Source organism: Panthera pardus, unplaced genomic scaffold (assembly GCF_024362965.1).
Source record: "Panthera pardus isolate Hobbes unplaced genomic scaffold, ASM2436296v1 HiC_scaffold_11, whole genome shotgun sequence".
NCBI lineage: Eukaryota > Metazoa > Chordata > Mammalia > Carnivora > Felidae > Panthera > Panthera pardus.
In genome coordinates this window covers 70,999,503-71,011,964 of record NW_026526666.1, presented here as the reverse complement: position 1 = coordinate 71,011,964, position 12,462 = coordinate 70,999,503, and the positions used below count along the sequence as shown (strand labels likewise).

The 12,462-nt window shown below is 48.9% G+C and overlaps 2 protein-coding genes across 5 annotated transcripts in view; one reads left to right on the top strand and one right to left on the bottom strand.

Moving 5' to 3' along the window:
• Positions 1-3: 3 nt before the first annotated feature.
• On the top strand, positions 4-3,506 carry TOE1 (target of EGR1, exonuclease). Of its 2 annotated transcripts, XM_019449501.2 has the most exons (8): positions 4-167; positions 841-983; positions 1,075-1,115; positions 1,249-1,345; positions 1,473-1,631; positions 1,886-2,145; positions 2,347-2,506; positions 2,591-3,506. In XM_019449501.2, the coding sequence occupies exons 1-8, from the start codon at positions 116-118 to the stop codon at positions 3,209-3,211; spliced, it is 1,533 nt and encodes a 510-aa protein (XP_019305046.2). In that variant the 5' UTR covers positions 4-115; the 3' UTR covers positions 3,212-3,506. The 2 variants fall into 2 exon arrangements, with proteins under 2 accessions (XP_019305046.2, XP_019305047.2); XM_019449502.2 differs by lacking the exon at positions 1,473-1,631.
• TESK2 (testis associated actin remodelling kinase 2) overlaps positions 3,410-12,462 on the bottom strand; it is a 132,003-nt gene continuing 122,950 nt past the window's right edge. For all 3 annotated transcript variants that reach the window (XM_019449498.2, XM_019449499.2, XM_019449500.2), the window contains 6 exons: positions 7,141-7,223; positions 6,817-6,901; positions 6,482-6,565; positions 6,189-6,275; positions 5,360-5,477; positions 3,410-5,092 (listed from right to left, as the gene is read on the bottom strand). In XM_019449498.2, the coding sequence (XP_019305043.2) occupies positions 4,371-5,092; positions 5,360-5,477; positions 6,189-6,275; positions 6,482-6,565; positions 6,817-6,901; positions 7,141-7,223 (1,179 nt within the window). In that variant the 3' untranslated portion in view covers positions 3,410-4,370. The remainder of the gene's footprint in view (positions 5,093-5,359; positions 5,478-6,188; positions 6,276-6,481; positions 6,566-6,816; positions 6,902-7,140; positions 7,224-12,462) is intronic.

The following is a 12,462-nucleotide window of genomic DNA, read 5'->3' as shown; positions in this document are numbered from 1 at the left end:
GCGGGGGTGGGGGCGAGGCCCCGCCCCGATCCCTACAGCAGAAGCCGAGCGGAGAAACGAAGCGGAAGCCCCGCGTACCCCCCACACACCACTCAGGCGAGGGGCCCTCCGTGTCATGGCCGCCGACAGTGACGATGGCGCAGTCTCAGCCCCAGCGGCCTCTGATGGTGAGTGGCTTCCCAGGGCTTCCTCCTTAAAACTCTGTGCGCTCCGGGAAGGGAAAGGCCTCGGGCTTACGGTTCTAGAAACTGACTTCCAACGTTCAACTAGCTCACCTCCGAACCAGCCACGAGGAGACTACAAGTCCCGGTGTGCACCGCAGCTCGGCTGCAAAAGCCTTGCGTGTTGGCAGCTTAGACGGGGACCGTGGGGGCATGTCGGGAGATGTAGTCTAAGGCTCATGGTTAAGTGTAGCGGATTGGGAGTCGTGGTCCAAAGAAATGGGACGTGTTGGGGGCTTGGGTGTGAGGAATTATTTATGAGGCTCTGGGGCATCATGGCTACCACCGCTTTTGGCTACTGGGGCACAGATCGGACTGGGCCACAGTCCGACCTTCCTCTTCTGCGGATTGTGATGCTGAAGGGAGAAGTTATTTTCCCAAAAGCTCACATAAACCACTGGAAGACGCAGGCTTTCTCTCCCCAAATTCAGGGTACTGCTCATTTCAAGGCCTGTGTTTAGAGCATGTATGGTACAAAGGGTTTGAGGAGAAAGCTGCCATTTCTTGCCTTAATGGAAACTGCCCCCCAACATTCCGCCCCCAGCCATGGCCTGCCTTGGTATTGGTTTCCCTGGACCCCTGCCTGAGCATTAACATCATTTGCTCTCCTTACCCTCAGGTGGTGTCTGCAAAACCACAAAATCTGGGGAGGAGCTAGTAGTCCAGGTTCCTGTGGTGGATGTGCAGAGTGACAACTTCAAGGAGATGTGGCCATCCCTCCTGCTGGCCATAAAGACAGCTAGCTTCGTGGCTGTGGACACGGTGAGGGTTGGGGAATGGGGAGGACAGGTAGTTTTGAAAGGGCTGGTTGGTGCTGGGAACCTAACACAACTCTCCCTTTACCCACTCATAGGAACTGAGTGGGCTTGGGGACAGGAAGAGTTTGCTGAACCAGTAAGTATAAGCCCTGATCTTAGTGTCAGCCTTGGCAGGAGGGGAAGACCTCATCCCTGGAGTAGAATTCACAGTCCTGGGTGGTTTGAGGGCTAGCTCCCAGCCACAGCCACCCCCTAAACCCAACCCCAAGGTGCATCGAGGAACGTTACAAGTCCGTGTGTCATGCTGCCAGGACCCGTTCTATTCTCTCCCTGGGCCTCGCCTGCTTCAAGCAGCAGCCAGATAAGGTATGGGCTGATCTCACATCTATCCCTGGTCTTTGGCTGGCAGGGAGGAGGGTTGAAATCCTGGAGAACATCAGGTGTGAGGTGTTTTTATCCCAAATCCTGATATAGCAGATCCTTTCTCTCCCAGGGTGAACACTCATACCTGGCTCAGGTGTTCAATCTGACCCTGCTATGCATGGAAGAGTATGTGATAGAACCAAAGTCTGTGCAATTCTTGGTACAGCATGGCTTCAACTTCAACCGGCAGTATGCTCAGGGTATCCCTTACCACAAGGGTAATGACAAGGTAGGTCTCCAGCCTTGAGACTGCCCCTTCTGTGGCTTCATTTCTTCCTAACCTAGGCTGGGTACGTAGGGAGGATCTGCTCAGTATGGGAAATCACTAGAGACAGGGCTGGGGAAACAAGCCTGATACATAGAATAGCATTGGGTAAGGCAGGGAGGTAGAGCTTTCCAGGTAGGGGAGCCAGATAGAAACGTCCTGCAAAAGAGGCTCCCTAGGGGACTCTTCTTCCTGATGACCTCTTTCTTTCTACCCAGGGTGATGAGAGTCAGAGCCAGTCAGTGAGGACACTCTTCCTGGAGCTAATCCGGGCCCGCCGGCCCCTGGTACTACACAATGGTCTCATAGACTTGGTGTTCTTGTACCAGAACTTCTATGCACACCTTCCCGAGAGCTTGGGAACCTTCACTGCGGACCTGTGTGAAATGTTCCCAGCCGGCATTTATGACACCAAGTATGCTGCTGAGTTTCATGCCCGCTTCGTGGCCTCCTACCTAGAATATGTTTTCCGGAAATGGTGAGGAACTGGTTGAGGTTTAGGGATGGGGCCTGGTATAAGCCTGACTGTTTCATTTACATAAGGTATTTATTGAGTGCCTACCATGTGCCAGGCACTATTTTAGGTGCTGAGGATTCAGCAGTGAGCAAAACAGACAAAAAACCCTGTTCCTATGGAATTTATACACTAGTGGACCAATACCCTCTTGCGCTGTTGCAGTGAGCGGGAAAATGGGAAGCAGCGGGCAGCCGGAAGCCCACACCTTACCCTGGAGTTCTGCAGCTATCCTACTAGCATGAGGGCCCATATTGACTACCGCTGCTGCATGCCCCCTACAACCCACCGTCCTCATTCCATCAGCATCTGTGACAATTTTTCGGTAAGAGCACCCACCCATTTCCTGGGGGGAGGGGGAAAGTTCTGATGCCTGGAATCCCTGTCTAAGCCTCTTTCCTACCTCTAGGCCTATGGCTGGTGCCCCTTGGGACCGCAGTGTCCTCGGTCCCATGATATTGATCTTATCATTGACACTGATGAGGCTGTGGTGGAGGACAAGCGGCGACGGCGGCGACGTAGGGAAAAACGGCGGAGGGCTTTGTTGGGCCTGCCTGGGAAACAGACCTCTGAGGAAAATGAGGATGGCCCTCCCATGAAGCAGGTCTGTGGGGATGGCCTCAAGGCTGAGGAAATTGAGCAGGAAGTGGCTGAAGATGAGACTAGGAGCCAGCCTGGCTTGGAGAAAGGTCACAAAAATGACTTGGAGATGGGGCTCAAAGCAACAAGGCTGGAAACAGCTGATGTGGCTACCTCAGAAGCGCCAGGAGGTCAAGCCAATCCTCACCCAGTGGCTGGGGATGGGTTGCATCGAGCTGGTTTTGATGCCTTTATGACAGGTTTTGTAATGGCCTATGTGGGAGTGAGCCAAGGACCCCAGATCTGTAGCTCTGGACCCTGGCTACCTGAATGCCACAACAAGGTATATCTGAGTGGCAAGGCTGTACCCCTCACAGTGGCCAAGAGCCAGTTCTCCCGTTCCTCCAAAGCCCACAACCAGAAGATGAAGCTGGCTTGGGGCAGCAGCTGACACAACTTCTGCCTAGCACTCAGGGCCTAGGACGAGAACTGAGAGTGGAATACAAGTGTCTGGGTCCCTCTAGCTTGTGAATGACAGAGTTGGGGGGGTCAGGGGGTGGGGTCCTGGCAGAGATACTGCTGCATCTGTCTTGCACCTTCTCCTTTACCCCAGAGGATGAGGAACAAGGGTACACGTAAGAAGGCTGACTAGCACCTGTAACACCAACTTTATTTATTTTTAAATCTGAAAGTGTCTTGGGGAAAAAGTATTGCCAAAAAATCAACAGAAACAAGTTATGAAAATATTTGACCAGCTTCATCTTTGGTTATTTCTTATTGCGGTTCTGTAAGGACAGACTGTTCCCATAGCTCCAGCCATAGCAGGAAGGGAAGAAAATCAGTCCGTGTATAAACCATTTAACCAGTTGGGTGTGTCACATGTTGACAAATACATAGAGCAGGCCCTGGGGCGTACAAAACCAGCCCCACTCCCAACCACAGGGTTGAAAGTTTTATGGGGCAGAACATTAAGACTCCTTCATAAATATGAAAATAGATTAATCAACTGGAAAAGACCTTTGAATAGGTTAGCTAAGAGCCATGACCACTACACGGCCTCACCCTCCCCTTGCATAGAAATGTAGTGATGTGGTCTGACTGTGCAGTAAGTGCAAACAGCAATTATTCAAGTGTCTTAGACATACTGGCAAGAAGCTCCCCAGTCTTCAGGTCTGAGAAATAGCCATGCCCTTTATGGCTTCCTGGTCAGCTCCAGGTTCCATCCAGTAGCTTATATGCCCCAGAAAAGGGCAAAAGACAGACCTGGAGTAGGAAAAGAACCTGGGGTAATAGCTGCCTGCCAGCGCAAACTAGAACTAGGAGTCCTCTGGTCCTGTCTGGGGAAGTGCATTGGGAATCGGGTGGGAGCCAGAGCTCCTTGCTGGATTTCAGAAGCTTGGTATCATCTGTTGGCCCTAAGTAGGAAAGCCTTTCACTGCTGTCTCCCCTCTCATGCACAGCCGTTAGGCACTTGGAATCCCCATATTGAGCCTGGCTCGGCCTAGCCAGCCTGCTCTGTAGGCCACAGGGAAGAGTCAAGGCTGTACATAAGAGGGCCCAGTGGCTTCAACTGAAGGTCCACCCCCAAGGTGAGCTGGGACTAGCCCCCCTCACCCATCCTGTTCTCCCTGGGTTTTCAGGCCTACGCCTGAGACAGAAAACGGGACTGGAGCCAAGCTTCTTGGCCTTTCTTCTACCTCCATCTCCTCAGAGGCACCTGCAAGGCATGGACTAGCTCCCTGGGGCCTGGGCCCAAAACCATTTTCTTCTTGGGGACTGGAGCAGTCCATGGCTTCATGGGCCAGAACAGGTGGTAGGGCAGATGCTCGGAATGGTGGGATCTCTCTTACTCTGTACTTGAGACTACTGAGGCGTGGGGGGGGCCCATCAGATAGTGAATCTTCTCGGCCCACAAATGGACAGGCCTCTTGATGCAAGAACTCTGGTGAACCAGGCAAAGAACGCCACCGGCGAGCAGGTGGGGCCAGGGGCTCCTGCCAATCAGCCAGAGGCAGAGTTCCAGGCCCTGGTGCATCTAGGTCAAATACCAGCGAGATGACAGACTTGCTGGGCAGGTCAAAGAACTTGATCTTGCCACCCTTGAGGTCCTGGCGAGCACTGAAAGGGTTGATTTTGGGGGTACGGACAGTACCACCTCGTTGTGGCTGGTAGTAGGGGTCCAAGACGTTTACTGTACGTGGGGGCTTACGGGAAAAGATGTCTGACTGGCTTCGAGACAGCCAGATAGTACGTCTTGGGCGTGGGGACTTGGGAGGGATCTTGTCATCCAGTGAGCTCAGTCGCTTTACACCAGGTCCCTTCTCCAAGAGTCCTGAAAAACAGTCAAGTCAGGGTTACTCACACTAGTCATGACAAACAGAAGGAGCACCTTGTGCCACAAAGTGTTTCACCAATGAGAAAACAAGGGAGGCAATATGCCAAGTCATAACTCTGAAGAGTCCCATACTTTTTCCATCATCCCCTGCCCCTCTGCCTTTCTTCTGGACATGAGATCCTGCAATGAGCCCTAGAGAGGAAGGCCCCACATCCTAATTTCTTCCCTTGGGATCAGGTGAAACACTATGGTCTAATCTCTTACCCTTGACTGTGGGCTGCAGCTTCCTGTCCGTCTCCAGCTCTTCTTCCTGTAGATGGCTCAGAATTTCCTCCAAGGTTTTCCCAATCTCCGCAAAGGATGGGCGTAGTTTGGGGTCCATCTGTGGTCATCCACACCAGCCATTAGCCCTGCGCTCCTATTTTCCACCCCAAGGATGGCGTTTGAGTCTGTTTCTGGCATCTTTTAAGATTCAGGTGTGCAGCTAAGCTCTTTTCTGAAGGCCCCAGGCCATGAGGATGATTCCCAGAGCTAAGGTCAGGGGAGATGCTGTTGTCTAATACCCTCCCCTATCAGCACCCTTTCTGTATGGGTCTTATCCCCTTGTTGGGCACAGAACCCTCCGAAAGAGTACACTTAACATTAGTTTGTTCTGTTCTTGAGTTCTGCTGCTAACATGTCTCTGGGAGCTACCTGAGGAAAGCCCAGCTACCCCTTGGTCATAACAGGTAGGTCCAGCCCCAGAGCTGTATAAAGTGAGGGTTAACAAAAGTTCTTCCCATAGGCCTTAAAACCAGCTGGACCCAAAGTCCAATCGAAACCTGACCAGAGCTCTATCAGTATCGAAAGCAAGAGGTGGTAAGTCTACCCTGCAGGCTGAAGACTACAATACAAAGCAGTTTTCCTTTTCTTGGTCCAGGGCTCTGGACTATCTGTTAGGCCTGGAGGAGGGGATGTGGGCACTGCCACTCATCAGTGACAATGAGGCTCCTCATGAACCTTAATGAGCAGCTTGTGCCTACAGTCCTAACCAGGTGAAAAGGGTTCAGCCAGCCCCTGACCAAAGCTGGGGGAAGGGGAGGGAGACACTCACATTACAGCAGTTGAAGGTGAGCTGCAGAAATTCTGGGGGACAGTCTCCCACCATATGCTGGAAAGCGTCATAGTCTAATCCGAAGTTCTGTGGATGGGTATGGTGGGGAGGGGACATTGGTAGACTGGTCATTAATCCCTCCACCCATCCTGGCCTGCTTAGGAGAGGCTGAGAATTGCCCCAAAGAAGTAACCACACAGACAGTTCCAGCAACTCCACCCCAGTAACAACAGTCCCATAGCCTCAAAACCAGGCCCATCCCAGTGGCACTGTCCCCTATACCTGCAGCTCACCTCTGTGCGAGGAAGGTAGTCCGGATCAGCTTGGATGCGGGCGATGATCTCACAGAGGATGATACCATAAGAGAACACGTCCGCCTGGTGGGTAGTAAGACCTCAGTTTCCTTCTCAGTGGGGTGAGAGGTGGGGTCTGTGTCCCTCAGGTCTGCCAGCCCAGGCCTAAGCCCTGTATTTCATTCAGTTCATTTACTGGGTAGCTGCCAAGTACCAACCCTGCTCTGAGCAGGATGTAGATACTTACCGTGAACATACAGGGTGATTGATCCTGGACACTTTCCTGCTAAGAGTGGATTCTAAGGAGAACCAGGCCCTGGGCTCCCCAGACTCACCTTTTCATTGTAGGGCTCATCTCGGAGAACCTCAGGTGCCATCCAGAAGGGTGAGCCCACCACAGCCAGCTTCTCATTCCCCATGCTGTGGGGTGGGGGTGAGGGGAGAGATTATATGGAGAATGAGCTCACCACTGGCTGGTGCAATGGGATATCTGACCATTGGGAATTCTTCTCCCTGAAGAATGGACACAGACTAAGACTGACCAAATTTAGGGAGCTGAGATTGAACTGTAACCAAGTTCTGGCCTCTGGGGAGGAAGCTGGCATTTTTCCTTTGCTTCAGTCTCTTCTGTGACCCCAGCACCTATTAGGGCTACCCACCTGACGTCAGGAATCTTCTCGGCCAGGCCAAAGTCAGCTACCACTGCAGAGTAACCATTCTCATCCCTCTTTATCAGGCAGTTCTAGGGTTCCCAAAGAAGAAGACAATGTGGCTCAGAAGGGGGACCAGCCAGCCATAGAGTTACCACCACCCCTCCCTGCCACAGGGCACCTTGTCTTCGCCTTGGTGAAACTACACTCAGGCTGACCCAGTGGTCAGACCTGGGACTCTGTCAGCCATGTGAAATGAGTTAGGCCTGGATCTTGGGTGGCTGCCATAAGAGTCATATGCTTCAAACAAATATTTATCTTTGCTTTTATATACTAAGCATGGTTCTAAGTGACAGAGAAAGCTCAATGAACAGACATCTTTGTCCTCTTGGAGCTTACAATCTAGTGGAGGAAGACGGACTATCAGGTCCCTGCCTCCCATCCTCTTTTCCTCAGAATGCAGAGACCCAAAGTAATATAAGTGTAGGACAAGTGCCAGGTCTGCACTACCTTTCATTGCCCAGAGGATCACAACCAACCTCCTCAATGGCATTAAAAGTCTATGATCTGGCTCCAACCACTGGCCTGCCCCCTACCCCCCGGCTGCTGCTCCTATGCACACATCTCCATCTAAACTTGTCACAGACAAGCCTGACCTGTGAAGCCTGAACAGCCCCTTCAAGCCTTTGTCTTTGCTTCTATTGCTTCCTTCCATTTGGAATGTTCTCTCAACTCTCCTTTTCACCTCAGATTTTATGTGTTTTAAGGTAAGTGACCTTTCCATCCTGTCGTCTCCAGCTCTCACCACCCTCTCTCTTCTCAGCTCCTTTAACTCCTCCTCTATGCCACTTCCTCTTACAGTCTAACAGAGAGCAGGTTCTGGTTCAGGCTCTCTGATAGCACTCAACTCATGAGAGAGGCTCAGGATGTGCTCACCGAACAAATGCTGCTGTCCCCAGAGAAAAGATGAACACAAATGGCTTGTAAATAAACAAATCAGCAACCGGCTCTCCCCAAACAGCTACATTCAAAATAGCCCTACACCACTCGCTCATGAGGCACCTCACACCACCTTCTTCCTCCAAAGGCAGGAGAGAGTAGGGATCCTTGGCTCAGGGACATTTCTGGGGCCAGCAAGACCCTATTTGACCCAAACCTACCCTCCCTCCTTACCAGGTTTGGCATGCAGTTGCCAAGTCACCTCCTGCTTACTCTACCTCAGGTACCAATCACCCCCCGCCCCCTACTTTGGCCTTGACATTATCATACTATTTTCTCCCTGAGCTGGAGGGAGCCTGTGATTTCATCACATCTAACCTGGGCCCGAGTAGACATGCATCATCTCTGGCTTCCAAGCAAGACCATCCTTGTACTTGTCCTGGCTTTGGCCTTCCCATCAGGTTCTGCTGGCTCAGCACCCCATAACCCCCTGACTATGACCATGAGAAGATGGGCCCTAGGCCAGCTTGCCTATTAAACAGCTGAAGCCCAGGCCATAGGGCACAGGCTTATGAGGCAGTGGCAGCTCAGATCTGTCACCTATTTTTCTCCCCTCCTATTTGATCTGCAACTCCTTTCTCCTGTCTCCAAGGCTCAGTCTAAAGTCCTACTTACTATTTGCTTTATAGCCCTCAGAAACTGCCCTGTAAATTCAGCCTGGGAGGAGGAGATAAGGAACAGAAAATGGCCACAGTACTCTGCCCTTGTCAAAGCTCTGTGGTTTCTGGCCGATCTTCACATTCATAGACATCTACTGTCCACTCACTGCAAATCATCCATCTAGGAGTATAGGACTTCACAGTAGCTTCTCTGAACAGCTGAGAAATGGCTAAGGCAGGGATGATCAGGGCCCCACAATATGGGGCAAGGCTACCCAGTTTGCCTCTGGTCTGGAGGGTGACCACTGCCCCTCATAAAGTTTCTCACAGCCAATAGCTGGGCATTGGAGCCAAAGACAAAGATGGGATACTGAAAAACAAAAGAGCCAAATTTTAGACGTCTGTATTTCTAAAGGGATAAGGCAAATGAGGAGGAGCCCTGATGGATTAGCCCTAGTGGTATTTTCCAAAATCTCCTGAGCCTGTCCTTAATGGGGTCTAGGCTAGCAAAGTTTGGCTGGCAACACTTGCCGTTTTTACTTCCTTATCTCCCACTCATTCCTCATGGGTTTCTGCTGTAAGTTCTCACATGACTCTAGGGCTTTAAGCTCAATAGACAAAAATTAGTCCTTATATTAACTTGATCTTTCTGCTGTTGACATTGTTGATTCTTTCAACACTTTTATATATGATTCAGGAATCAATACCAGGAGTGCAGAGAATAAACAGTTGTGGTCCTGAGGCTAACAGACTAGCTATTAGAGGCTAGTTAGAGGCTATTCCTGTTCCCTTTCAATTCTTCTCTCCTGGCTTCTGTGACACTACAGCCCTGGTTTTCCTTCTCTACCTTTGGCTACTGTACAGGCTCCAGTGCAGGTACTTCTTCCCATCTCATGCTCTCAGCATTCTATCTTCAGCCTACATCTCTCAGGCTCCATTTGTGCTGATGACTCCCAAATGTATATCCTCAGACCTGACCTTTATCCTCAAGCTTCAGATTTGCATATCCAGTCTATTTCTGGACATCTCCTGGATTACTCATATTGAATTCCATACATGCAAACCTGAACTCACTTTTTCCCTCAAAAGCTAAAGCTAGCTAAGCTAGCAACCTGGGATTCACCCTAGATTTTTTACTCTTACTCCAACTAATTTAGCTTCTAAATATTTTTCAAATCTGCCCCTCCCTCTTCATTCCCCACCCCTCCCCGCCCCCACCTTTGCATTAGTCCAGGTCCTCCTTATTCCTCCCCGGGATATTGCAGTGCTCTTCTAACTGATCTTATGGCTTAGTCCAGGCTTGAACTCCATAATCCACCTTCCTCATTCCTGCCAGCATGACCTTAGTAAAACGTAAATCTGTGTTACTCTCCTGTTTAAAAGCCATCAATGACATACTGTGATTGTTTTTATATTAAATGCCCAGAATAAGCAAATCCATAGAAGTGAAAATGGACTAGTGGTTGCCCAGGGCTGAAGGGAGAGGGGAATAGAATCTGGGGCTTTCATTTCGGATGGTGAAAAGTTCTGAAGTTAGATAGTGGTGATGGCTGAATGTACTAAAAACCACTGAAATACATACTTTGAGAGGGCAAATTTTATTTTATGTGAAGTGTATCTCAAAAAGCTATTACTTTTAAAAAGCTGACAGTGGTTTTCTTCATTTCCTGTCTAGAAGATTAAATCCAAGTTTGATAGTATATGATCAGAGTCCTCTCTTTTCAGCTCTTATTCCCTACCACTCCTACCTCCCAGTCTGCCCATTGTACTATTCATGCCACTATGCCTTTGTTTATGCAATTCCCTTTGTCTACTCTGCTCTGCAATATTAGCCCCACCACATGCATGTGCACACACACACACTACTTATTCATAAGTAGAATTCAATTTTCAAGATTCAGCTTAGGTATTTTCTCTTCCAAGAAGCCTGCTCTGTACCCTCAGGTTGGGTTAAATACCACTTTTTCAAAGCATCTTATGCATTGCCCTTTCTGTAACCTTAGCATCTGCTATATTATAATGAAAGTGTCTGTACAGTTCATTCCCATGACTATAGACTATAAGCTGTAGGAAAGCAGTAATGTCTTAAGAGGAAGGTGGCCCAGAGAATACTAGGTAGTATCCCTTCCCTAGGGTAAGGGAAAGATTGCCTACTTCTGTCTGTATGGTACTGTAGGAATTACAAAACATTCTTCACAAACATAATCCTAATGGTTCTTCAAAATAACATTGTCAGATGCGCAGATCTAAGATTTTTACATTTAAGGTGATAAAAACGAAGCTTTCAACTCTAAGTGGTAAAGACCCAAGTCTCCTGATTCTAAAAGGTTCTCACATAATGATTCTGTCCTCCCCAGAAAAAGAGGCTGATGAGCTTTCCCTTGGGGATAGCAAGGTCATGGCAGGAGCAATGCAGTCTCAAGAGAGTAGCCTGGTCCATGGAGAAGGCAACACTGTGTACAATAACATAAGACCCTTTCACTTGTGACTGCAGCCCCTGCCTCAAATGTTGCCCTTGGATTCAAGGGCATCTAGTACAATGCTTGCATTTCTCATCTAACTTGGATGCGGTCCCAAAATAGACTATGTGGCTAGAAAGTACAAAATATGAAGCCAGACCAATTTTCAGGCTGTGTGAGGTGCAAGGTCCATTGCATAGAGGATAGAGACTTCTTTATTCAAAAGTATCCTTACCTATAAAAATTTTTTTCCTTGCCTATAAAATTAACAACACAGTAAACAACAGATTTTGGTGAGGATGCTGAGAAAGGGGAATCCTCTTACACTGTTGGTGGGAATGCAAACTGGTGCAGCTCTGGAAAACAGTATGGAGGTTCCACAAAAACTTAAAAATAGAACTACCCTGTGACTTAGCAATTGCACTACTAGGTATTTTCCTCGAAGGATCCAAAAATACAGATTCAAAGGGGTACATGCACCCCAATGTTTATAGCAGCATTATCAACAATAGCCAAACTATGGGAAGAGCCCAAATGCCCCACTGACTGATGAACTGATAAAGAAGATATTGGGGGGGGGGAGGGGGTGGTGCGCACACTGGAATATTACTCAGCCATCAAAAAGAATGAATTCTTGCTATTTGCAACAACAACATTGGTAGAGCTACAGCATATTATGCTAAGTGAAATGAAATAGATCACTCAGAAAGACAAATACCATATGATTTCACTCATATATGGAATTTAAGAAACAAAACATTAACATATGGGAAGGGTGAAAATGAGGGAAATAAACCATAAGAGACTCAATTACAGAGAACATACTGAGGGTTGATGGAGGGAGGCGGGTGGGGTTAGCTAAATGGGTGATGGGTACTAAAGAAGGCACTTGTTATGATGAGCTCTGGGTTTTATATGTAAGTAATGAATCACTAAATTCTACCCCTGAAACCAATATTACACTATATGTTAACTAACTTGACTTTAAATACAAATTTGAAACAAAACAAAACAAAACAAAACTATCCTTGCCTAGAGTAAGCAGCAAACATAAGAAAGGCTCAGACAGACTTCCCTGAGGTGAGGGTTGACCTTTTCAGCTTCAAAAAGGAGCCCATGCACTGCTGCTACTTGGCTCCCATTCCTCTGTCTTCACCCCTATTATAATTCATCACACCATAGCAGAGAGACTTCTATGTTTGCCTCTTCAAAGACAGTGAATGATCCCATTCATCTATGTGTCTCAAAACCTAGAACAGACACACAGAAAGGGC